This window comes from Lagopus muta, chromosome 1 (assembly GCF_023343835.1).
Source record: "Lagopus muta isolate bLagMut1 chromosome 1, bLagMut1 primary, whole genome shotgun sequence".
NCBI classification, from domain to species: domain Eukaryota; kingdom Metazoa; phylum Chordata; class Aves; order Galliformes; family Phasianidae; genus Lagopus; species Lagopus muta.
Window position 1 is genome coordinate 120,633,658 of NC_064433.1, and position 27,093 is coordinate 120,660,750.

The 27,093-nt window shown below is 40.3% G+C and overlaps 1 protein-coding gene across 3 annotated transcripts; it reads right to left on the reverse strand.

Moving 5' to 3' along the window:
* Positions 1–40: 40 nt before the first annotated feature.
* Positions 41–23,262, reverse strand: TXLNG (taxilin gamma). Of its 3 annotated transcripts, none has more exons than XM_048951969.1 (10): positions 23,079–23,262; positions 15,275–15,587; positions 14,571–14,662; positions 11,240–11,410; positions 10,365–10,559; positions 8,982–9,101; positions 7,450–7,524; positions 5,177–5,269; positions 4,553–4,648; positions 41–3,327 (listed from the first exon to the last, which is right to left on the reverse strand). In XM_048951969.1, exons 2-10 carry the CDS (start codon positions 15,570–15,572, stop codon positions 3,007–3,009), a joined length of 1,461 nt encoding a protein of 486 aa, XP_048807926.1. In that variant the 5' UTR covers positions 15,573–15,587; positions 23,079–23,262; the 3' UTR covers positions 41–3,006. The 3 variants fall into 3 exon arrangements, with proteins under 3 accessions (XP_048807926.1, XP_048807912.1, XP_048807915.1); XM_048951955.1 differs by lacking the exon at positions 23,079–23,262 and adding an exon at positions 22,701–22,862; XM_048951958.1 differs by lacking the exon at positions 23,079–23,262 and adding an exon at positions 22,245–22,428.
* Between the last annotated feature and the right edge of the window lie 3,831 nt (positions 23,263–27,093).

Sequence of the window (27,093 nt, forward strand, 5' to 3'; positions counted from 1 at the left end):
GGCATGCATGTGATGGTAAAGAAGAACCCAGAGTCCAATATATTAAGCATACTTATTTACTTAATCTATACAGAATTGAGTAGATAAAATTTCAGATTCACATTAGTGAAAAATCTCTACAAAATGTTTTTGAAAAGCAAAACAAAGACTGCCTGTTCATTTATCATTTTTTCCTCATGAAAGCAGACATGGGTTGTAAAAATAAAGCAGTGTGTTTAGCACAAACTAGATTTCTGCATCACTTTTTTTCACAGTTATTTCCATCTACAGTTCAAAGAGGTAGATTTTCTGCAACACCTGAGAATTGAACTGTAACGTAACCAGGTGTAAGTATAATGAAAGAAAGGACAAAACATCAGCTACAGCCCTAACGTCCTTGTGTATGCATACACATAATTGGGTCTTGCATCAGTGTAATGCAGCTTTTTCGCAGTTTAATCATGGTGAAACCATCAGTCAGGCCCGAGTTGTGATGACCAGACACATGTATTTCAGGCTACATCCATTTCCAGCCCCGATTAAACAGTCCATGGTAGTGGAAGAAAGGCGTTCACACGAGTTTGCTTAAAACCCTACTGGAGCCAACTTGGCTGCAGACTGGCAGTGCAAGAGCCTGCTGTATGGCAGAGTGCTGAGCTCATCCCTTAATATAAATTTGTATGTTTTGTTTTAAAACAACACTCCTAAAGCAATGCAAGAAAAGGTACTGACTGGCTTCAGGAAGCAAAGTACAGCTCAACTTAGCCAAATGAAAAGTTGGTGCGATAAGGGTACATCATGGGTACAAAAACGATATCCCCATTTTAAAAGCCTTTACTTGGGGCATTCTGATTCATTTACAGGTTAAGTAGGTAACAAATATATTGCTGTTCTATATATCTGCTGTGTCTCTAGAAGCCCTTTGAAGTATTCTTGCAGCAGGGTCCAAAAATCCACTCTTGCCTCCACATAGAACAAGCACTATAGAAAGGATTGTTAAAAGATACAAATGCCCCAATAATAAACTGTAAAAATAGAAAACTGCACGTCCCACCTTGCCAAGGGTATGATGCATCTGATACAAAGGTTTTCACCTTCCCTCAGGAAAAATCAATTCACGCTCAGTATTTGCTTGAAAACCAGTTTTTGCACCAACTCTTGTTTAAACAGTTTGATTCTGCAAAGCAAGCCATCGAAATCACAAGTCTGAAACACTTCTTCCCAGTGTGTTTAAGCCTTACGGTCAGCACGATTAACATTTCAAAGCTCTGAGTCTAACCTACCCAACTCACTGCTACCTTCTTTCATTCCTGCTGGGCCACAAGCACAAAGCCTGCACACATCTACCACACCGCCAGCCTCCCATTCGCTCCACCAGGTAAGAAATGTCAGTTTCACACAGCTCCTCTCAGTGGCATGAGCTACAACACATTTATCAGGCCTTATACAACCTTACTCTCTTTAAGAGACAGCTACATTATTTCAATGTACATCACTACAGAAAAAGGATCAGGAGCTCAGTGCAGCCTGAACATTCAAGTAATTTAGCCACTAAACTGTTAAGGGCAACGAGGGTGGGAAGCTCATTGAGAGATGTGCTTGATTCAGAAACCCCCTCCCAAGTAAGTGCAAAGAACTTTAAGTACCAGAAAAGGCTACACATTTTCATCATCCTTACAACAGCAACCCAAACTAGACGGTACATACACATGAACTAAAGTTAAGGGCAGCATGTAATTATTTCACATATTAACCTTGCAAAAGGAAGTGTTGGTCCTAGTTTCTCTCAGAAAAGTCAAAATATGGACATATGTTGTTTTGTTTTTTTTCTTTTTAAAAGGAAAAGCCTAAATGGTTGAAGCTTCACAAGGAAACTTTGCTCGTGGCATGTTACCGTAACCATCTGAAATACCATCCCATCCCTCCCAGATAACCTAACTGGGGAGGCACCCCGCCAACTGGTACAGCATCCAGGTTGAGAGTGCAAGATCCTCCACATACGCTTCAGGAGATGTACTCGAATGGATATGTTCAGTTACAACAGCATATGCTTACATGCAGTGCATACACAGCTATTAAAACCCCTGTATGGTGGAGGCTTATGTCTTCTACACTTCAGGCAGTATATGTTTTCTTTTTTTCACAGCTCTTCTGATAATCCACAGAGATGCGTCCAGACAACGCTGGATTTCTCTAGGCAGCATAATCATATATGTTAGGGACACACTGCAGCTAAGGGGGAAAGAACGAGACCAACTTCTGTGCAACAGGATACCCAACTGCAAAACCCCACTCCACCGCCTTGCTGTACATTTTCTCTCACATTTGGATTTACCACGCTCACAGGTAGGGCAGACAGTCCAAAATAACCTTTACAACACAACCCTGAGAAGTCTGAAAAGAAGTTGTACACCCTGTTTCACCAGCTGCAAATTAACATTTTTCAAAGCTGTTTTGTTTTGTTTTCCCCATACCACAAAGTATATAAAATCCCTTAAAGGTACGTTTTTCTGTATTCTGGACCTTTTTCATTCATTATGTATGAAAACATACAAGAGGGGAAAGCTGACACTTTTACTGGCCGTTAGACATCCTCATATAGATGAATTTAGGACAAATGGTAATCTTTAGCATATCGAGTGGCAACTCAATGAACAAAACCAGAATGCCTTTCTTTAAAGCAAAAAGTGACACTTTGTCACTATTTCCCCTTACCGATGTTCTATCTGCACAGTCTTCAGTGACGGTGATTCGTGCCGTGGGGAGGAAATGCACATGCATCCTTTTATGGAAAAATATTTTCTTTTAAAAAATGAGGCAGATGTGCAACACAGTTGTGGAAAATTTATAGTTTAAGCTATTTAAAGCTGCTATGCAGCCTCCTGTACCACATAAGTCCAGTAGTTCTAAGAAAATACAGATATGGTAGAAAAAGTAAGAAAATTTTCACCACAAAACCAATAGTTACCACCAACAGAGAAAGTTATACACAAAATATATCTCTCAATACAGTGTTTACACTTCATTTTAGTCTACAGATTCAGTGCCAGGAACAGGACTTGTCAAGACAGTCTTTTCGGAACGATTTGCTGCGTGTGATTCAACGTTGGGCTGGATTCCTGCTTCTGTGTCAGTGGGACTTTCCAGCTCCTCGTGGGAATTGAGTGTACAGGACTGCAACACCTGCACAGCTAGATCCACATCTGCTTCTCTGAGAGAAACTTGCTCCTTAAGGACTTCCACCTTCTCATTCAGCTCGTTCCTTTCTGTCTGAAGAGCCCTGCATAGCTTCTCCAAACGCTCCAGTTTTATCTGAAAGCCCTTGTATTCTTTATCTCTTACTGTTTTCTGAGGAACAGAAAACAAACAAGTTTCATGATACAACTTTTTTTTTTTTTTTTTTTTTTTTTTTTTAAATTAATGGAAAGAATCACCATTATTTAATCCTGAAAATGTTACTTCATCCGATAGGTCAAATCCTACACGAGAATACCTGACACTCCACTAGAGGTGGTTTTTCTGAGAGTGACAACAGATAACTCTCGAGACTTCACAAGAGCAATCTAACTACACAATGCTAACTAAGGGTTGAGTTATCAGCTAAGATGAAGTCTCACAGGGCTATCAATCAACCCAAATACTGATAACAACGGGAAAATATGGGAATGTAAGTGAGAAGTCAGGGAGGTGGTTGAGTCAACATCCCTGGATGTGTTTAAAAATTGTTTTGGTTTGTTTGGATGTGGTGCTCAAGGACATGATTTCGTGGAGGGTTGTTAGAGTTAGGGTATTATGGTTAGGCTGCGGTTGGAGTTGATTATCTTTAGGTCTTTTCCAACCTGAGCAATTCTATGATTAAGTCTATGATTCAGCAGCAGAACCCAGGTCAGAAAGTACCATATTCATAGCTCTCTAATCACCTCCTTAAAAGAAGGGAGAAAGATAAAGTCTTATAACAGAACCTATACAGCAGTTAGGGATATCCAACAGTTCAGTAAGACCATATGTAACATATTTAAGATGGAATTCAGAAGTAAACAAGAAACACTGAGAACAGTATTCTTACATCTGTGTGAACAGCTCCTCTCCTGCTAGAATGCAATTAAGTAATGGCACCTTATGACAGCAAAAACAGCAGCAGTGGAAGAAAATAAGTAATTCCTTACTTAGAGATTATTTCTTTCAGGTGCATCTTATGTATTTAGAACGAATCTCCACTGCAGCACTGACTGAACTTTGTTTAGCATATTAAAATACTGTCAATCCACTCAACATGCATGGTTTCATCATACACAGTACCCAACCAATCGTGGGCAACGTGGGCAAAATTGAGCAAGGAAAGATGATGCTTCGTTGGCTTTTTTTTGTGCGCACGATGAAAAGTTATCATCTAAATCCAAACTTATTTTCCACCATTTGTGGAGAATAGGACTGTACCATTACACACCAGGAAACTGGGGAGAGTCCAAGAGGAGTCTATAGTTTCTTCTATCTATTACTGAAACATAGTAAGTTCTACAGAACACAGACTGCAGTGCAGCAATATTGTTGCTTAAAAGATGCAAATAATTACCTCTTCAGCCATCTGCAAAAGAGCCTTGTTGTTGTTCTCCCATTTTGTACGCCACACTATAGTTTCTTTTTCCAGTTTCTTGATCTTTTTGGTCATCTACAAAAGAATACAGGACTTGCTTTCGGTAGCTTGTTTTGCAACACAGGTAAGTAGGTAGACACAAATAATTTGACTCTTCATAATGTTACTTTCAAAGTCTGGTTTGAACAAATTATGTTGTAGAAAAGTATTTCTGTGCAAAAGCAACCCTACAAATACGGAGCCTGCTTTCACAGGAAACAAGCCTGATTCCCTAGAAGGAAACAGGTTAGTAACCACTGAGAGCAGCTAAGGAAATTCTCAATAAAGAAGTTAAAATCATAAGCGCAGCAGACCAAACCTCCATGGCATGTCTTTCATAAAACTGACACTGGGACTCAGCCACATCAAAAAACAACTCCACCACAGAACACTATTCGTTTCTCTTTCACAATAAGACAAATCCTTACCCCCTACCATATTAAAGTCTCAAAATAACACACATTTTCAGAAACTGAACACTATTTTGAGATCTACAATGCATAGGACTAACAGCATGCTTTTTTATATTATTCTTTCTGATACTCTAAGTAATCCTATAAATACCTTCTCCATTTCTTGCCTGAAGGTTGTAAACAGTTCATTACTTTTTGCCATGGTAGTCTGGAATTCCTCAAATTTATCCATGTAGAGAGAAAGCTGTTGGTAAAGGGGCAGGAACATTAATAACAGCTGCATGCAAATACAGAAATATTCGTTAAGGTACAAGGGAAGATGAACACAGATGATTTTGTTGTTTATTTATTTGAAAACTCTCTCTCATGCTATCCTGCAATTTTCTTCTGAGGAATATGCAGAGACTTTCTAAAAACATGCCATTCAAATTATACACGAGAGTAATATTCTAACGGGATAAAGAAAGGGATATCATGTTTAATTAAATGTTTCAAATGTTTCACTGTATTTAGTCATTGCCAAAAAATTTGCTTCCCCACTGAGAAAAAAAAATCCCCAAAACCCAACCTATGGACTTCAGTATAGAGGAAATTCAGCACATGGTAAGCAAAATTAAGCTCAGAAAAGACGTACCGTTCCACGTTAACCAGCCAAAGCTAACAACCAAGGCTGGGACAAAATAAACATGGCTGAGTCCAGAATTCAAGATATATATTCATAACCTACAAAATCAGGCCAGTGAACAAAAATTATGGGAAGTGAATATTGACAAGGCATTCATTCAATCATGAAAAGCCCTAGTTTAATAACTGAAGAGCATTAATATTCAGTTATGGAAAAACTTCTTGCCCTGAACCACAAGGTCAGTCATAAGGACCAGCAAAATATGTTAACAAGCATAATTTTTCCCAAAAGATTCTAACATGAAGCATAAAGCAAAACGCACTGTTATGAGCATGCAATTTGATGTTTGGAGAATACAGAAGTTCCAAATGCCAAGACCATTTACTAGTAGCTTTTTATCTCAAGTGTAAGAACTGAGATAACTGGTTGCATCACTGGTTGTATGACCATAACATCCAGGGCACACATACTACATTTTCCTCAAAAAAATAAGAGAAAAATTCATAAAAGAAATGTCTCACTTTTGACCGGTGGATTATGACTCTATTCCTTTAATGCAACTGAACTTCCTAGCTCATCTAATTCTACAACAACATTTGCTGACCACAGAAAGCCATGAGTACACCCACTGTTACTATAAAAAGCAAAAAAAAAAAAAAGCAAAAAAAAAAAGGCAGTGGGATTTTAAACAGAAGGTAACTTATTTGCAGATAAAACAAAATACTACATTTAAAGAAAACTATTTGGGACAAACAGCAAAAAAAAACAACAGCAAAACAAACACTGATGTCCAGATTCCTCCAGGCAAGGTCAATGCCAGTGAAGGGATGCACATATATTTTAACCGTACACATACATACAATTCAAATCTAACTGCTTGGAAAAAAAATAGGTAGAATACAGGGGACAAAAATGGTCATGAAATAGCTTGCCAGGAGACTTAACAGAGAACTGGAAATTGAAGCAATAAGAAGCCTACAGTGAAAGCCCTATCTGCTGCTTCTCAGATGCTGCAATTTTAGCTGAACCTACCACTTTCCCTTGCCTTGTGGGCTGAGCTCAAATGTAGCCAGTGACTGCAAAGTGATCCAGAACAGTAGTACAAAAACTGTGGCCCATCTCTCCACTTTCAGCAAGTAAACAACTAAAGATAGTGTTTTCTGGGCAGGCTGAGCTTCAGGTTAAAAAAATTTTAAAAACTACAAGGATAAACAAAACAATTCTTGCTTCCATTGCCCCACAGCAGCATGGAATGCAAACAGTAAAGAATAAGTCTTAAAGCCCACATGGCTAAAAATCCACAGGCACTCTACAATCGACTCTACATGAAGAGTCACAAGGGTCTCTCTGGACCAGAAAAGCTACAAAAATGATGAAGTACCCTTCAAAAGAGAGAAGTTTCAAAATGGGCAAAGAACAGTAAATAACCACAAAGAATGCACTGTATTATACTGCTGTTAACTTAAAAGAACACCAACTCCAGCATTTTATTGTTTAGCATCTAGTACTCTCCAAAGGAATTCAGCAGCAACTAGTGAATGTCTAATCTCTGCAGTTTATGCTATGTCATACACTACTGAGAAGTTATCTGACGAAAATACAGTTTAAGATTTAATTAAAACACCAAGGATTTTTCAAAAAAAAAAAAAAGAAAAAAAAAAAATCCAACATTGTAGCTGCTGAATGATAAGATGTATTTTTTTTTTCCACGAGTTTGTTACATTTCACTACAGTCAGAAAACTCTCAATATTTTTATTTTGGAAAACCTGTTATCAAAGTTTTCCATTTTTAAAAATACCTGCTGCTTCAGCTGTGCTTCCTGTTGCTTCATCTGTTCACATTTGTGTCTGGACTCAGTAGCTTCTTTTAGCAGCTAAAGAAAAGCAAGAGAAAAAAAGCATGTAAGGAAAATATGCCTAAGAATAGCTTAAAGAACTTCATCTATGATGAAAATGAACAAAGATTAATATCATCTAAGGGCCATTCAATGACATTTCCTCACATGTACACTTTCTTATTGTCATTTTGTGGGGTTTTTTTTGGTTCTTTAATTATAACCATACCTCAATAGATATACAACTTAAAAGCATGTGTTGGCATACAGAAACTATTCCGCTGAGAATTTTTTTTAGATAACAGTATGATAGAATTTATGTTTCTAGTTTGGTAGCAAAATTGATCTACTAAAATTATACAAGTACTTCATCAATGATCTATACGTAACTTACACCTCTTTCTAAACTTCTGTAATTTATTTTCCACCTTCACTTCTCCAGGCATTAATAGTACCTTTACAGATCAGTTCAAAACAATTGTGTCAATTTGAGAGCATTTTGTACATTTATCTTTAAATTGATTTTCATCAGCTTCAGATTCCAAAGTTATTTTTTAACAGTATATACAGTCTAACAGTGGATGATCATTTTAAGATAGTCTAGGCAAAAGCCTTGCTTCTTCTGAAAACCCCATTAAAAGGCAGCAACAAACTTGTAAGACTTGTTTTTAATTGAAAGCTAACTTATTGAGAGACTGCAAGGAAACTGGAGTCTGGAGAAGAGGAAGCTCAGAGGAGACCTTATTGCACTCTACAACTTCCTAAAGGGAGGTGGTGATGAGGAGGGGTTTGGCCTCTTCTCCCAGGCAACAAACAGGACCTGAGGAAGTGGCCACAAGCTGTACCAGAGGAGGCTTAGGTTAGACATAAGAAAAAACTTTTTCTCTCAGAGAGTGGTCAGGCACTGAATGGCTGCCCAGGGAGGTGGTGGAGTCGCCATCCCTGGCAGTGTTCAAGAGGCGTCTGGATGAGGAGCTACGAGATACGGGTTAGTGCTTGTGGTAGCACTGGTAATGGGAGGACGGTTGGATTAGATGATCCTGTAGGTCCTTTCCAACCTTGTGATTCTATAACTCTTAACTACCAATATAGAAATGAAATATCAGGCATATTTTTGGGGACAGATGCTCTGACAAGTGTACATTTTATTCTGCTTTTGTTACACCCTATAGCATAAAAACTGAACTTATAATCACATGATAGCAAGGAAGTACCTGCGATGTTTCAGAACAAAACATTATTGAATCCAGGACAAATTTAAGTGACATCGAGCCATTTACTAAGTAAATGCAAACAGTACTACTTGCCTGTGTACGTGGACATTAATATTGTACACATCATACACAGAGAACTTACACCTCAGTCCTGACATTGAAAAGCTATTCTAACTTTCAAAATACTTTCCCGTTGTTCAGTGTTTGCTGCCTTCGCTTTAAATCATAAGTCTGTTTTGATGTGCTGACATCTCCTTTTTAACATACACAGAATTCACTTACAAACTCTCTTTCCCGCTGATGTTTCTCCTCTGCTTCTTTAATAAGTTGGGTAGTTTGCTGGAGCTTGGCATCCACAAGTTGCTGCTGCAGTTCTTTATGCTTGAACACTTTATCAATATGCTAAAAAAAAAAAAAAAAACAACCAAAAAAACAACCTTTAGTCAAAGATAAACTGTACACAGGTCAAAGGTACATAGATGTACATGTATGGGGGAGACACATTCTTGAGAAGTTTTATGTGAAAGAGCAGCAAACGATGGTTTTAAAATGCCTTTTTTTCCCTCTGTCCCCTATAACTACACTTTTTTTTTTGTCTTTTATAGAAGCCTATGTTAGAAGTACACTTAATAATCATTAGAATAACTTCAGCACTTTGCACATTTTTACATACGCTACAGCAATCTGCTCTTTCTTATAAAGCTTTTATATTACTTTGAACATTTCTTCTACAAGCTCTAGTTCCAAGAAATTAAAAAAAAAAACTCGAAACAGACTAGGCTGATGAAACTCCACAAAACAATGAACAATTATACAGCCTTAATTCCAAGCATACAGTTGCACAAAATAACTTGCTACCTTTTGTCTTCCCCAAATTGTCTGATTTTATATATGTATTTATATAAATATTCCATGATCTTAAAAGATCAGGAACTGGATCTACAGTGAATTTTCTCACTGATCCAGATTAGAAAAAAAAAAAAAAAAAAGCCATATTCCAGCTCTCCTATGCCAACTAAGAACTAACAGTGCTTAGTCTGGTTAGTTTATGTGTTGATTACAATTAAGGCGGCTAGCTCAGTGCTAAAATACAGTCATTTCCATAACTCCAGTCAAATATATTCTTAAGGCAATATAGCTTAAGATGATTCAACACCAACAAACAAGAACTACAAGGTAGCTTGTAAAAAAGAATGTTAATGAACTAACAGATATAAGATAATGACTACTGTTTCACAATATGATGTGAAATTGCACTTTCAAGGAATTTAATATTAATGTGTACTCATGTTGAAAATAACTTTCCTAAGTTGTTTAGTCCAAATGCCCACCAAAACTAGAGACAACTTCAAAGTGATCAGGTTGTTCTGAATACTTTCAATGACAAAGAAAGTCTCCATGATCTCCAAACAACTTATTTCTGTTTGGGGACCTTGACAGTGAAACACTGTTTACGATGCACTTTGAACACAGAGATGCAAAACCACAGGAATGGCAGACAGTGAGCCAAACAACCACGTCACTTTTCAAGGCAGTGAAGTAAAAAGAATATTCTTAAGTCATATATATGGTGGGTGTCAAGTAGTAGGGTTTTGGCCCCTTGAAATAATTACTGAATCCTTGTAAAGAACTAACAGAATCCCACCAGGAGCACAATGTAAGTACCTCTTCTCGCAAGGCATATTGCTCAATGAGCTTTTTCAGTTTTTCTCCCAGCTCAATATTTTCCTGACGGAGCTTGGCGTTATGTATATCATGCTGTTCCAGTTGAGCCTGAATTTCATTCAGAGTAATCTGGAAATGTGCAGTTGCTTCTTTTCGCCTTTCCTCCTCTTCACGTGCTTGCTGGATGTTTTCTTCCTTTTATGAGAAATTATTAGAAAGTAATGATGCTCAAGCCAGACCGTGTGCCTTTTCCATACACTTTAGTCAGAAATGATGGCAGTAATTCACTTCTGTACAGTTTCAAGTTCTAAATTGTTAATACCACAATTGTTATATTATACTGATCTATCTACATGAAGTATCTGGAAGTTCCAGTGCCTTTAGAGAACCTTGTTCTTATTCTTATTGGCATTTCAAGATACTGCATACATACCTTTGCAAGAATAAGAATTAACTAAATGTTAAAAACAGAACTGACACTGTAATGCAATTTCCTACGCTGACTACAGATAAGAATCTCGTGGCTCTTCCATTTTACTCCTAGAAACTGTATTCTGATATAATTAAGCCTCTTTTCTTTCCTGACACATTGACATTTCATGCCGCTGTTATTTCAGTTGTGCTATTTTTTTCAGCAGTCATCACTACTGCTCCCAGAAATAAACATGACAAGACCACAGAGCACAAGTAATATGACCTACCCACCAGTTTAGAGAATAGTTCAAAGCCAGCTGAACTGCCCTCATGTTCTTTACCTTAAAAATCAGGTACACGGGATAAAGCAGTAAGCGAAAAGCAGCAGGCTTAATTTTAAGCAATGATCAATAAGAAGGATCTTCACCACCACGCATCACAATTTATGCCAACAGACTAACCTTTAAAGTCTTGTTATGACGCTGAAGCTCCCGACACAGAGATTCCAGTTTGCTGCGTGCCAAAATGGCCTTGCTATGCTCGCTCTGCAAGTGGACTTTCTCCTTCACAACTTGTGCTTGCTTTTTCTGCAGTATCTTCATCTGCTTTTGAACATTCCGGCTCTCTTCCAACTAACATTAGAGTGCATGTGTGAAATAAACATAGCCAGGATTATCTCTATGCATCTACAAAAGTAGACTGAACATGTAAACATTTCAGATGAAAGCAAAGAAATCAAATAATTTCATTATTTGAACCTCTACCACTGATCTTAGAGAAACACCCAGCATCCTAAATATGTAAGGACAGAAGAGGAAAATACACACATTCCAACTTGACAAAGAGCATGGACCACAGACCTATTGACCGTGGGCTATCAGCCTGTGTTCAACTACAGGGGCAGGACTAGCCCTGAAAAAGGAGGATGCAGCAGATACAATTAAAAGCTGAGACTGGCATTTCAGCAAGCCACAGTTCTTTCCGCTCTTATCTGTAAATTACACACAACTGTTTATCAAGCATGCCTTGTTTTTAACATCAAAAAGAAGAAAACCATGAAACTGCGTTCTGGTCAGCAGGTGTTCCTACTGAAGCAAGAAGCAGTTGATAACATTTTGTAAAATGTTAAGTTACTTCAGAGAAAGGAACAGACACAACCAGCAGCCTTGACACAAATCAAGTCAAATTATTAAAGCTGCATAGCCCAGGCTTTGTTGACTTAGAAGATATGTAGCCTCAACCACGTGAAAAAAACTTTTGAAATCATTTTCTTTGTACTATTTGGATGGTAGCTGACATTGCTAAACTTTGCATCAGGGCAGATCTACTTCAAAATCTACTCTATGAACATCCAGCAAATGGAAGAGTTTCTTGCAACAACACCTAGTAAAGAGCAAGTTCCATTGCATTTGATTTTTGGGCTCCCCAAGAAACCATATTATTTAGGGTTTGATTTACTGTAAATGTATTAACAACATTAAGTGGAATACTGCTCCTTATCAGTGCCTCAGCCTCAGGACACCACAGGAAGAGAAGGCTGGCATTCAGGAACATCACCATGATGGAATACAACAACGGTTTTCTGAAAGAGCTCAAAATAATGCTAAAGCACAGAAGAAAGAATAAAGTTAAGGATCACCACAAAGCAGCAAATAAAATCTGTATTTCACCTAGTTTGGAGCAAAGTAACCTTAAGGAAATATTTTGATACGCAAATATAAAAAGCCCTTTTCTTGGTTGGACAGAAAAAAAACACATTAAGTGGCTCTACTGTCTGCATGCCTATGAAACTTCAGGCCTGTAAAAGTACACCAGTGAGACATATCACCAAGGATGCAAACCTTCCTGCGTCACAAACTGATCTTCTGATAGATTCCAAAATAGGAAAAAAAATTGTGGAAGATCTTTTGCCAGGAGAGTGGCATTCCTACCTTTATTGTACAGTCCTTTTCATGAGACACCACTGAAAAACCTGACAGTGAGCTTTAAAGATGATGAATCTTTAAAAAAAGAAAACAAGCATTGTAGGTGCACTGTCATAAACTGTCAGTTCAAACCTCTGCTGGCATTAAATCTGACACCTATGCCAGTGGTTCACCACCATGATCATGAAGGAAAGAATGCATCTTAAAAGGAGAACAACCAAATCAAAATGAACCTAAGGGGAACAGGGCATCACTAAATACTAACACTAAACTACTGGTACACCTGCATGAGCTCCCACCCGACTTCCCACGATGCTGAGAACTGCTAGAGAGAGCAACTGGTTCCCTAGGTTGGGGATTCTAACAACAGACTGCAGACCCTCTCCCATAAGAAGCAAAAATAAAAAAATCACAACGTGAACAGGTCTGTCTTGACTGCCAAGCTACAGGAAGGAACTGATTATCATTTAATCTAGCAGTTCCTCAATTACTTAAACATCTTTCCTTCAACAAGAAAACTCAAAAAATAAAAATGGTGCAGACTGTTTTCTCTCAGAAGAATTATGGAATTCATCCTAACCTAGATCCTCATGCAGGCCATCATCTCTGCCTTGACATGAGAGCTGTCTGCTCAAAGAGAAAGGGCACCACATGCACAAACAATTGTTTATAAAATCCAACACATTTATTGTATTTTCTCTCAATATCCATGAGTTGTACTACAGAATGGTTATTGTTTCTCATTTAGAGGAAAGTGATTTCTTAGAGAAGTTGTTAGTTTTGAAGGAAATTCACTCATGTGAACAAAGAACACACACGTGAGACCAAGAAAAAACTAAGCAAAAACATGTCAGACCTCCGAGGAGGACTCTGGATTTGGGGGAAAAAAAAAAAAAAAAAGCTAACCAACATGTATTCTTCAATAGTTATTGCTTCTGTGACTGGAAAGTTTTTGCAGAGCTTCGCTAATGAGCTAGTACAGACATCAATATTCTCAAAAGAAATACAGTTTATTTCAGAAGTTCTGTCATGTTGTGCAGCCATTATGTTTATTGTGCAGCCATTTTCAGAAATGTTTCCACACATACTACACCTGACAACAAGAGAAAGCAAGCCTTGTGTTTTTTAAGCTACTCAGCCATTTGCTTTTACTTTCATCTTGCAGCTACAAATATGGTGGAAAAAAACATGCAGGTGTTATTTCCATTCTTGGCTGTCCCCATATCTCAAGATGAACAAGTGCAGCATTTTTCATCTCCAGACACATTCCAGAAAGACAACTTATGACCCAATAATCCACCCAATTTTGTCATCAATTACTTTAGAGATTAAGTTGTTCTGTGTCAGAGTAGGAATGCACTCTACGATCAGTAACTGAATGTGCTCTCATGAAACCATGACACATGTTCTGCCTTTTTGATCTGTTACTGAAGAAATATGTGTGTATGATCACAGAGCAAAATTACACCTTCCAATTCTACCTTCAATCTCTAAGAAGTTAAGCAGAACTAATTTATTTCAAGTCCTTGGCAAAGTATGTTTTTTCTCTTTATGCTAAAATGCAGACGTAACCTAGGAAAATACTGTCTTCCAAAAGAAAAATCATTCTGTTAATCCTAGTGTTATGATTCAGTACCAGGTTGTCAAAAAGTTATAATCTAGTTTACCTTTCGTTTTAGACAGTTTTGCAGAAAGGAAAAGACTAAACACAAGCTCTGCTGGAACAATATTCACGAGAAGCCTGTGTGTTCATTTCTGCCTGCCAACACCGTGAAACTTTCAAAATCATTAACCATCCTGTATTAGAAGTTCTTGCATTCCACCGTTAACACATGAATAACTCTTGCTATCTTTACAAATTACTTACCAGATCAGCATACTTTTTGCACAAAGCCGCCAACTTTTCCTCTGGGGTAGAAAGCGTGTTCAAAGCTTGCATTAATAATAGTACTTCTTTTCCTATTAACAGAAGGAAATACGACCTTATTGAGGAGGAAAAAAAACTTACCAGAACAGCAGCTTGTCTTTAAAAGTAAAATGCAGAAGTGCAAGAAACTAGTGTGACTTAAGCTGTTTTCTGGTTTGATAGCTGCATAATGCAAAGTCATTACAGTACAAATCATTTTACTTGACTATATGCCATTACACGACTTGGATAGCAAAAGTTACTTCAATATTAAAACCACAAAAATATTTTTGTTTGCCTTACAACAGGAAAGAAAAAGTTGAATTAATTTAAAAGGTTGAAGTTTAGCTACTAAAAGATATTTACAAAAGTGCTTTTTTAATATGCTTTTGGAATTCAAACACCAGCAGTGAGAGAACTAAAGACTGCAATCACAAATTTAAAAATTAATCCAACAAGCAGGAAGTTAAAAAGCTAATTAGTAAAGACAGAAAAAAAAAACAACCAAACAAAAAACCCTGCTGTAAAAACAGCAATATCAGCAGAGGGACTCTTACATACGCATTGAGAACTGTTTTTTCCTAAGTAAAAGTATACATTCTGTTGTCCTTAACAAAGTATTCTAAGTGGTTCTGGTTACAAAATAAAGATGAGACAGAACACACCTAAAGTTTTCTCTTTGTGCTTTTCGCTCTCTGGATCTTGTTGGCCATCAGGTGGATCAGTACGGGTTTCCTCTCTTCCAGGAGTCTCCTCACGAGACTCCTGAGAGCAGCACGTGGACCCTGGGAGCTTTCTGTTCTTTGTGATATACTCAGTTCCTTCCAATGTGTCCGTGTTTTCCAGGCCGTCACAGTTGGGCTGCGTATGCTGTAACACTGTGTTAGACAATTCATTGCACCTGCTGTTCATCAGCTGATCCTGGTTATTCATTCCCATCTCCTGGGATCCAGCTTCTTCCATTGCACCAACAACCAACTTCAGAAGAGAAAGGAAAAAGCAGAGATCAACAATCAAGCAGTGTATTTAAAATGGAAACTTCCACTTCTACGTGGCACGGGCAAAAAACCAAAAAAAAGAGTAAAAGTCCATTGTTATTCATGTTGATCAAGGTGATACTTACTGCCATATATAAATAAACGTAAACAGAATAAGCCTAAGGAACAATGAAGAAAACATCACAACAGTCCAAAATACTACTTTTCCTACTATTAGCAATTTCAGTACATCATCACCACAAAAACATTTACAAGGAGATATGCTTGTGAAGCTCCAAAACAAATGTGACATCATCTGAGTTATTAAATCACTCAAACTTAACTGAAAACATTTCAGTTTGTATCTCAAAAATCAACACTAAGCGTAGGAAATATTAAGCACGTAGAAAAATAGGATTGGGAAATTGAAATAAGGATGTATCATGGTTAAGTACTGCTTTATTACATACTAGGCTCAGAGAACTGAAAGATAGCAGTTTTAAAATCATTCAAGAGCTGTACCAAAAGAAAGGTCAAGAAATTCATAGAAACACATTTCTTCAAGGATAAGAGCTTAACCTACTTCAATCAGACGTGACTGACAACTTATGATTGGAGAGAACCCGTCTAACAAGAACGATAAACAGGACTAGGAGCACATTCATTTTCAAAATATTGAAATTCACCCCCATTGAATCATCCCCAAAAGCTTTAAAAGTTACAGAACCAGGTCTTGTTTATGTGCAGAGCGATGTTGTTTAAGCACAAATGAATTTCAGATTATGTTTTACTGTTAAAAATAATGTTAATGTCTAACACCAGGAATTGGCACTGGGTTGTACATTCTGCATGGATGGACCATCTTCCTGTTCAAAAGCAAGTAGCCAACATCAAAGGAACACAGCCAACACTAATAATATACTTCAAGATACAGTCCAAATCCCATTTTCTTTAGCAGGCTTCAAGTAATTTGAAATCATTAAACAAACATGCATACATATTGTATGCATATATATTTTACATATTGTAAAAAAACACATGCATGACAGCTTAGTTGTTCGCTACAATCAAAGCAAGTCCCCTACATTAGACCTTATCTCAAGGTAAATTCATTCTTGTGAAGATGGAATTAAAGCAATACATTTCAGGAAGGACAATAAGTTTTGCAAATGTAAATAATCTGTACAGACATTAAGCAGCAACTTCTGACTTATCAAAGATTTTCACTTTGCACTGCTCTCTAGAAGTGTAGAAAGCACTATGGACAAACTTTAGCTTTATCTTCTTCCAGTCATGCCAGACAATGTGCTTGATGAAAGCTTCCAAAGGTAATAAATACATGGACAGAATTGATGTAATCAGTGATCAATCCCAAGGTTTTTCTTAGAGCTCTAAAACACACTCTTTCCTCAGACTGTCTTAAGCCATGAGACCTCCTTTGCATGGGAAAGGCTCACTACTCCAAGTTCAGCAAACGAGAGCTTCTTTCTAAAAACAGTATGAGATATGAAACACGTACAGCTCATTCAAACTTTGTGAAATTAATTTTGTACAAATGGTTAAAAACAGAGCACGGGGCTTCTTTAAGAAACACAATTTGTCCAGAAGCCGAATACAGAGTACTACAGGGCTCACGTTACACCGGCAAAGCAGGAAAGTTCAGAGCATGAAACTGAGGCAGAACTGCAGTACCAACAACAGCTGCAATGTGCTGTTTTTCCCCATTATGCAGGATGTCAGCTTCTAGCTCAGATTCCTGACCCTCAGAAGCCTGGCAAGCAGTAGGAGAAGCCTGCCCCAACCTCAAGAGTTTCTGGGCAGAGGCAGCATTTTCAGGCTTTCTGAAATTCATGAAGAGACTCAGGAATTTCTTTTAGAAGGTGGAGCACAGAAGCGCCCTGCGCTCCAACAGGCAGCAGGTAGGCCTGGCTGGCACACAGCGAGCAGCAGCAGCGCCCAGGCAGCGCTCTTGCAATCACTCCTCATTCCCCTCTTTCAGACCACCTCCCTGTTGTGCTGAGAGCAGCGTTTGTGCAACTTGTTCTAACAAAGCTTATAGCCAGATCAGTCCCTCGGCCCAGTTCACTGCACAGCAATAGGCCATTCTGCCAACCGCACAGAAGAGCTCGCGATGGCTGGAAATCAGCCAAGACGCGAGAGACGCTAAAAAAAGGTCGGCCTGATCACAGCCGGCGCGTGAGGAACTGAGCCAAAAATACCTCATCCTAACCACAGAAGCGCAGGTAGCATGGACTCCTGCAGTTCTAGAGCACCGTCAGCAAGAAGGCGTCCACAAGAAGCTATTTTCATCCATGAAAACTCCTTCTTCTACTGAGAAAACGTGAAAAGCTACTGGCAGGGGCACATATGTGGCCAGGGACTGAAAAACACTCACTCCACTAGCACACTGCCTCAGTACCTTACATATCCCTCATTTCTGAGCTGGCGTTTATACACATGTTCCAAAGCACCTGGCAGCTTTGCTGAGTGAACACCATCACCTCATTAATTCAGCAGAGCTTTTTCTAGAAGTCAAATTAGGTGTCAGTCCAATTCTTTACTGACAATAATAATCCTTCAATTCCGGGAGCTTCTCTATTCTTGGACAAAGAAAAAAAAAAAGCCATGAGGCCATCAGATTCATTCTCCCAAGTCTAGCAGAGAAGGTAGCAGTCACCCACCAGAAAACTAAGGATCAAGATTGGTGTGCATGTGCCCTGTACGTTTCAAATAGACTTCAAAATAATAGCATGACATTTCCAATAACGAAAGAAAGCAACTATTGAGCTTTTCAAGCTTTTCTTGGTTTTCCAATTAACGTGGAACAAATTGAATCTTACTGACAAGCAAGCCTGCTTCATCCAAAGCTGAAGCACAGCATGGCAGGAGACCATTTTGGTATTAATATTCAATTTTCTTGGCTTAAATATAATTAGGAACTGGTGATGATGGGCTAGAATAGGTTAGAGAAAGGGTTACAGAAAGGCAGCAATACCAACAACTTGATTGATTACATACAAGACTAAGTAAAAAACAAGTTCAAATCCCATCAAATTGTCATTCATAAATCCTAGTAGGACTGACAGCAATGGGGCAACATAGACAAACTCTAATGCGTTTAACCTAAATTAGAAAGTGTTTATTTTTCATTTTAAGTACTGAGGAGTCTATTACTGCCTGACAGGTGCCACAAATGCTAACAGCTAGATGACCTCCTGATAATGATTAACAACATTTTCACTTCAGCGTTGCAAGCTGTCACTTCAGAGAGTAGATACCCAACATCTTGGCTTTCCTGGGCCACACTGAGAGAAGAGGAATCATGTTGGGCCACATATAAAACACATTACATAGTTCATGCATATAAGTTAAAAAAAAAAACTTCTAATAGTTTTAAATTAAAAAAAAACAACAACAACAACAACAATGAAAACATAAGACTTGGGGGTTGGACATGCATGCTTTAGATCTACAGCAGCCTTTTTACACATTGCTCTTCAGACACAAAGTACAAATAATTTCAGATTTGGCTGAAGTATATAAGTAACAACTGCCACGTTGAGAATGTTATGGTCTACACTGTATAAGTATTGCTAAAATTGTCCCTCTTACTGAAAGAATGGACAGAACAACCCAAACCATTACCTTTTTCCCTCCAAAATTCATGCTAATCAGACGAGTGAACTTCTCAGTTTAACATTCCAGCCAGAACAGAGCACTTCCAACAGTGCATTGTATAATAGTGCTGATTCAGTACTGACTGCATAAAAACAAAACAAAGCCACCCCACCATAACCCAGCTACTGAAATTACTACTACGTTTTTAGCTGCTACCACGGTCACTCAGGTTACAGCCAGCTTCCAAGCAGATTTAATGACACATGGATTATAATTTGAAAGACCTGAGTAAGATTGTAAAGTACCTAAAGACTTTCAGTAAGAAAAGAACATCCTGCACAACAGACGCAGGACTTTATACTGCAATATTTGAAAAGTATTTAGCAAAATTTAAAACTCCTCTGTTACAAGTAAAATACCTGCTACATATGTAGCTGTGAATCCAGCTATTACAAGACGCTGATATTTCAGAATAAGCACAACCATCTTTAAGCCATTTAAGACAGGGCCAGGCAGCTTGAGGATGCCTGCAGGAATAATATTCATAACAGTACTCCTGTTGAAAAACCCCAGAGTTTCAGGTCAGCAGCCTGCTCTGTTCTCTCAACTCATGCCTTGATCAAGCAGGTGCGTATCAGAAAGACTCTACCTTGCTTCGCACCTAAAAGGTGAGAGCACAAAGACAGGCACCCTACTTATGAAACTGCCTATGATCACAAGGCATTAAGCCAGTGTTATTCTATGTCAAATTCTATGTTGCCACTGCAGTAACATTCCCTATATGAGAAGGCCTACACTGAGCCTATCCTACCATGGGCAAACATAACGTGGGCAGATCCTTTTCTGTTCCAGTACCTATGAAGTACCATGTTGTTCTATCTAAAAATACTCTGTGCATATTGTTGGGTACTAACCTACCTATACTTTGCATCTCTGTACCTCTTAATAACAGATCCTAATTAGCAGCTGTCATAACTTCCTGTTTCTCCTAAACGTTAGCAAAGCACCCGAAAAAAAATAAACAACCAAAGCATTTCCTACATTCCCCATAGCAATGGATGGTCCATACTGTAAGAAGGCCTTTACAACCTCTGCCTTCAGAGCTGTTAATGCTTTTCAAAAACATCCCAGAAGCTTCAAGAAGAACATATGCACATAACCAACCAATTACACTAAAATCTTGTGCCAAGAAGTATAGCACTTTATCCTAAGGGTTTACAGAGCAGAACAAGCTTTAGGCTTCTACCATCCCAGCATTTCACTTTTACTTGCTAAAACACCAAAACTCGATTTGAAAACACATATAATAGATTTCTGCTCACCATAGATACTCAAGACAACTTCACTTAACATAACTGTACTGTGCTAAAAATCAGTTTAAAGTCACTTTTGGTGGTAATTTTTTTTTTTTTTTCCCCCTCCCAGATAAAATAGCTTTTTGGTATGCCACAAAATTGTAGCTTGAATTATACAGCAGGTGAACCTTCCAGCATCCACTGGTCTAGCATCCAGGTGCTCTTGTGACCACGAGACTAGTTTATTAAGTTTGCTTCTCCACGTCATACTTCTGTATGCTATGTTCACTAACCTAAATAGCCACGCAGTTTAATTACAACTTTCTGAGAAAAATGATGGCCTCTGAGGCGGCTTCCCCTCTGAACAGAGATCTCAACTGTGAGGTCATAAAGTCATTTCCAACAAGTACTTCACCCTGCCCTGTCATTACACTGAGAGTGATGCTCTCAGCACTCCTTTATCTGCCTTCAGAACATTGGACTGAGGCCTCCACCTCAGTGTTACTCATCATCACTGCAAGGTGAGGTGTCCCAGCACAGCAGGAGGGAGGAACGTTAAGAAACAAATTCTTGAACGACAATATTTTCTCTTCATAAATATTGGAAGTACTGTGTTATTTCTCTTCATAAATATTAGAAGTACTATGTTACTAGTGCTGTTGGCCTTACATTCAAGCCTTTAATATTGGCTCAGGCATTTAGATTTTCTCATACCTCTGCTCAAGGTCCTTGTTTTGGTGCCCTTTCCATTCTTCCTGCATTCTCTCTCAGTGGCCTTGACACACAGAACTCCTGCTTTCAAAAATCGCTTTTTTATTTCATAGAATCACTAAGGTTGGAAAAAGATGTCTAAGGTCACCTAGTTCAACAATCAAACCATCACACCATGCCCACTGACCATGTCCCTTAGTGTCACATCTACACGTTTCCTGAGCACCTCCAGGGACGGTGACTCCACCACCACCCTGGGCAGCCTGTGCTTCTCCACTCTTTCTGAGAAGAAATTTTTCCTTATATCCAACCTGAATTTCCTGGCACAGCTTGAAGTCATTCCCTCTCACCCTATTGATCTTACCTGGGAGAAGAGGCCAACCCCCACCTCACCACAACCTCCTTTCAGGCAGTTGTAGAGAGTGATAAGGTCTCCCCTGAGCCTCCTCTTCTCCAGACTGAACAATGCCAGGTCCCTCAGCTGCTTCCCATAAAACTTTTGCTCCATACCCCCATAGCTTTGTTGCCCTTCTCTGGACACACTCCACGGCCTCAATATTGATTTACCACAAGAGTGGATTTGTATCCTTTCTTCTGGTGCTCTGAAAGCACTATTTTGGTTAAAAAACAAACAAACAACAACAACAAAAACCGACATGAGAAAACACTTCCTGTAGCTCTAGCAAAATTCTCACTGCTGGAACCCAAGGCCTATATGGAAATCATACAGAGCATGCTGCTGCACATGTCACCAGTGCTTTTTAATGCAAGCACCTAAGACAGGTGTTAATTTAAAAAATATTTAATAAATACAGCGTGAATCACTTCCCACAGAGATGCTTCACTTCCTTCTTACTCTAAATTGTTTTTCTGTCATCTGCACTTCTGCAGAAAGCTGGTGGACAAGTTCTTAAGTCTCAAGAAAGCACTGCACAAGGAAACTACAAAGAAAGACACTCCAACAGGGGGAATACACCTGCAAGAGACTGTCAGACGACTTTTAGTTCTTGAAAGATACTCGAAGTAGAAATTACCCAATACTCCCTGCTATGTTTCAAGGGGGTTGAGTTCTACTCCATACCGCCGTGCGAATTAAGCGATGCTGCGATTTCCGATAACGAGGGCAGGGCTAAACACGCCACCTGCCTCCTCGCGGACCAAAGCCGCGCATCCCTTCAGAGCAAAGATCTCTGGGGAAGGGGCGGGGGGCACAGCCTCCGACCGGTACCGGCTCCACCACGTGCTGCCAGCGGCCCCCGCGCGCGGGTAGGCGGCGCCCCGCCTCCGTCCGCGGAACCGCCGGGGGGGCGCCGAGAAACCCCGCCCCGCGAGCCCGGCGCGGCGCCCCCCGGGGAAGCGCGGCCTCCTGAGAGCGGCACCGCCCCCACAGCCAGAGCGCCGCGGAGCGCGGAGGCCGCGTGGGGCCGGAGAGCGAGGCGCCGCGAGCCGGCGGGGGCAGAACGGAGCGCTCCCCGCCGCGCCGCTCTCACCTCCGGGCTGCCGCTGGCGCCCGCCACCACCTCCTCGCCTCCCCGACCCTGACTGTGGCGCCGGTTCCGTCCCGCCGCGCCGCCGCCGCCGCCGCTGCCTCCTCCCCGCGCTGCCTCCGCTCCGCGCGTCGCCATGATGTGACGGCAGCATCCAAACAAGCTGCCCGGCCGAGCGCACCGGAAGCTCTCCCGGACGCCCGCCCCTTTTCCGCCGGCAGCCAATCGCCGCGCCGCTCTCCGCCTCACGTGGGAGGTTCGCGCCCTCCCTGCTCCCCCCGGCCCGAGCGCGGCTCTCTCCCCCGGCAGCGATGGGGCTCCCCGAAGCGAGCGGACTGCGCTTCCCGGCGTGCTCCTCGCCTGGGGCCGAGCACGGCATACCCGGAGCGGCCGTCGGGTCCGCCGTGGGGAACTCTGGGAGACGCAGTCTGAGCGGTGCACCGAAGCCCCTCGCAGGACGGCGGGAGGCCGCTGAGGCTCGCAGCGCGGTTGCGGGGCGAAGAGCTTTATCGCGGGCTGGTGGCGACGGGAGAGCAGCTCCCTCCCTGCTCCCGGCTCTGCTCCGCCTCCCGGTGCCGATTAACGCTCTGAGGCGCCTTCGTCACCGCTTTGAAGGGACGGCCGAGCGGCGCCGCGGGCTGACCCGGTTGTCTGTCAGGTGCCGCGTTGCGCAAGGCGGGCAGCCGGCATCGGCGCTGCGAGCACAGCCCGTAACTGCAGCCAAACTACATGGTTGTTAGCACATTTTAGAATAATACTGCTTTCCGAACTGGGCACACGTAAACAACCCGTTCGACTCCTTTCGAGTGTTTCTTTCATGGAATATCCCGAGTTGGAAGGGACCCGCAAAGGATCACGGAGTCCAACCCCTGGCTCTGCACAGCACCACCCAAAAGTTGTTTGAACTCATCAGTGACAACACCTTGATCATAACTAAAACAAAACGTTTTAAAAACTTACCGATGGTAAAACTGTGACATAAAGGCATTAATTCTTTTCTTACAGCGTTCTTACTACGTTTAAGGCTGGGAGGAAACTGTTGAAATGCAGAAGTAAATTTGATTCTGTCCTTTTCAGCTTCCACTGACCTCTTCAAGAAGCTTTAGACTAACCAGGCTCTTCTTTGGAATACTTTCTTCCTGGCTCCAAATAGAAACTGAACTTCTTCCGCTGTTACTTTTCACAAAATGAATAATCAAAAAAGAACAAGGAGGAGGGAGACGGAAGGAAAAAAAGCAACCAAACAAGTCACCACTCCTTTACTTCACAAGGTCCTAAAATTAAATGATGACAGAGAGATTATCCTAGGGCCTTACCTAAACAGTCCTGTAAACATCTACTGGCTTAATGCTCAGCTGTAATTAAAAAAACAAGCAAGATGCCAGGATGCATAAAGAATGGGATGAGGAGTAGAACAGAAAAATAGAAGCTGCATGTGTCATCTGAGTGGTGTGTTCTCCTGCGTGCTCCTTGCTGATGTCGCACCTCCATTCCTGAGTGAAGGCTCCAAAGCTCAGGGACAAGAGCTGGAAAAAAGAGCTGGATATTTGTACTGGTAAGAATTATTGCCAGTTACAGGCTATTGCAAATGTTTTCTGAAGGAGAATACAGATGTCATTCATGGGCACCCAAAGGCAAGTCTTCAGTCATGCCTGAGTGGATGACCGGTCTGGGAATCCAGTTAACCCTGCTCTGCCTGACCCTCATGTTGTTTTTCACACCTGCCAGCACTGAAGTTCACATAGCCAAGGCAGATTCCCCATCACGCCCTAGCTTTTCAGTCTCCAAAGATGGGCAGCTCAGCCACCTCCACTGGTAATAACTCAGTGGCCAGGAACCAATGCAAAAATGGCTAGTTGTCTCAGGGCAGGCATCTTCATGAGTTTTCCCTGCAGGCATTCAGGGCCAGCAGGAGCTCAGTCACCGCTCAGCTGACACAGACACAGCATGCTTGCTCTGCCAGTTCCTTCACCTTACTGATCCTATGCTCCAGTATTTTTGCCTGCTTAGGGAACGGTTCCAGGTCTTTCATTCACATTCCCACTACTTGAGGCTGCTTCCCACCAAGACAGTTCACTGTTTCCATATCCACACTAAATGTATGCCAGGGCTTCTCTCTGCCCAAGTAATGCTCTCAGAGTAGCATTTTTCATCCACCCAACACATGATGGGCTTGAAAGTCCTGTTATACGTGATGCAGCCAGATGCAAGTTGGTGATGATACAGCAAAAGCAAAACTTTGATGTTTAAATTGCAGGCATCGACATTACAAAAGAGTGCACAGCCAGCACTAACATTTCTGAAATCAGCAGGAGAAGCAGCTAGATGCAATCGATGTATTCACTAGTTCTAGCTGTTAAATTGGGTCATTTCTCCTCAATGGGACAGAAAACATAGAGAAACAGTAACTTTATCTAGCTCTGAGCATCCACGTTAGAGTATGGAATCCAGCACTTCGGAGAATAAATAAAGAAAAGCAATTGCAGCATTAAGGTTTGGCGCATGCTTACAATTCAAAGAGTGCACACTCTTTGAATTATCTTATTTATAGCATCACATATCAAAACAGATATGAAATCTTTACCCAATTTTATATATGCCCCTTAACTAATTGCATTTCTCTTCTGGCTTTCCCTGCTTTGACAGGATCACAAACATTGAGAAAAAGTAATTTTTCTACCCGTGTGGTTTTGGATAAAGCACATGTCTTAAGAACATCTGGAAAGGTTTGTCATAGCCTCATGAATCCCTGAGTTGGCAAAGGAAGACTATTCACAGTCTGTGCCATAATGAAAAGCACGCTTTTACAAAATGAAGCGTGATTCATTCTTCAAGTGAAGTTCTGCAGAGCACTGTCTTGTTAAAAATGACAGTGACAAACTAATTATTTGGGTTGCTCCTCCTCTTGCAGCACTGTTTAGTTAAAAGCAACAGCTTCAAAGTACTTTATGAGTCCCTGAATATGTTTAGGTACAGTAATACCTACATTTGTATTTGCATGTTCTACAGCGTGGCTGCTATTGCTTCTCAGGGCGTTGGTAACTAACCCAGATGCACTTCACCTTCCTTTAAGTAACAGCTGTTGCAAAGTCAAAAAGTCAATAGTATTGGAGAGTCCAGCAGTTCAAGGATGCATCTCACAGTCAGGTGATACACTCCTGCACATAGGGTTATTTTTGTAAATACGTGAGGTAAAAATGGGCATACTGTGCTGTACTACACGCACAACCCCATCAACTTAATGGGAAGACAGTCAAACAGCAGAGAAAAATACTTTCATGATCCAAATGAACAGATAAAGTAATAAAAAATTTTTACTTAACTCTGGAAATCGAAAGTTTTTTTTTGTTGTTGTTTTTTTTTTTTTTTTTTTTTTTAAGAGAATGACTACAAATGGCTTAATAAAGCTATGCTTTTTATTTCATGCTAACCTGAATCGCTGCCAAGCAATCTTCTCTTTGTTTCACAAAGGTTAATTCCAAAATCTTCCAGCTTAATTTCTTCTGAAGAAAACGATTTAAAAAGTTTGCTTGCTTTTCCTCAATGTTTTAAATGACTAATTTTTTTTTTTGTTACATCACCTCTACAGTTTAATATTCTATTATTTAGCTCCACAACCACCCACCTCCCTTTGGTTTCACACTGCTGTTCTTCTGCTGTATTTTGCCATCCACACGACTCCAGTCCAGATCAACTTACGTTCACCTTGTTACTACAGAAGTGGAACAGACACTTTCTGGTAAAGTGCAATTAAAGCTGCTAGACATTTGTAAAGCTAAAACAGTCCTGAAAACTATGCAGGACTACAAAAAATTATTACAGCTTCCCGGGTTAAAATCAGATATGCAGATTTGAGGTTATTAAGATGCTTTTTGATAAGACTTTTTGTGGCAGAGCTCAATCAGATCAAGCCCTGCTACATGATTGCCTTCTCAAACACAGAGCTACTTAGCTACTGGCTTTTCATTGCACTTGTATGTAGGAATGATCTTTTCTGAAAGATTGTGTTTTACATCTATAACCATTATATAGACTATGCTTACATGAAAAGGGAGATAATACATCATGTACGAACCCTGTGCAAATAAAAAGGTGATTCATTTGAAAACATCAGGAACAATCAGACTGGTTTTCAAGAAATCACAGAGTTAGAGCAGTGATACTGAGCTCTGAATCATCCATTGAAAATCTGCCACTGAAAGAACAAAAATAGCAGGGTTTTGTAAGTTGTGGTAGGTGTTGTGTCAAATCATAGAATCATAGAATTGCTCAGGTTGGAAAAGACCTTAGAGATCAAGTCCAACCAGACCCTAACCATCCTACCCTAACTAACAACCCTCTGCTAAATCATGTCCCTGAGCACCACATCCAAGTGGTTTTTAAACACATCCAGGGA

Coding starts and splice junctions, on each gene's coding strand:
- TXLNG (XM_048951955.1), bottom strand. CDS start 22,835: ATGGCGACGCGCGGAGCGGAGGCAGCGCGGGGAGGAGGCAGCGGCGGC. Junction 9,102..10,364: donor AATATGCCTTGCGAGAAGAG/GTACTTACATTG, acceptor TTTTTTTTTTAG/CATATTGATAAAGTGTTCAA. Junction 3,328..4,552: donor TTTTGCAGATGGCTGAAGAG/GTAATTATTTGC, acceptor TCTGTTCCTCAG/AAAACAGTAAGAGATAAAGA.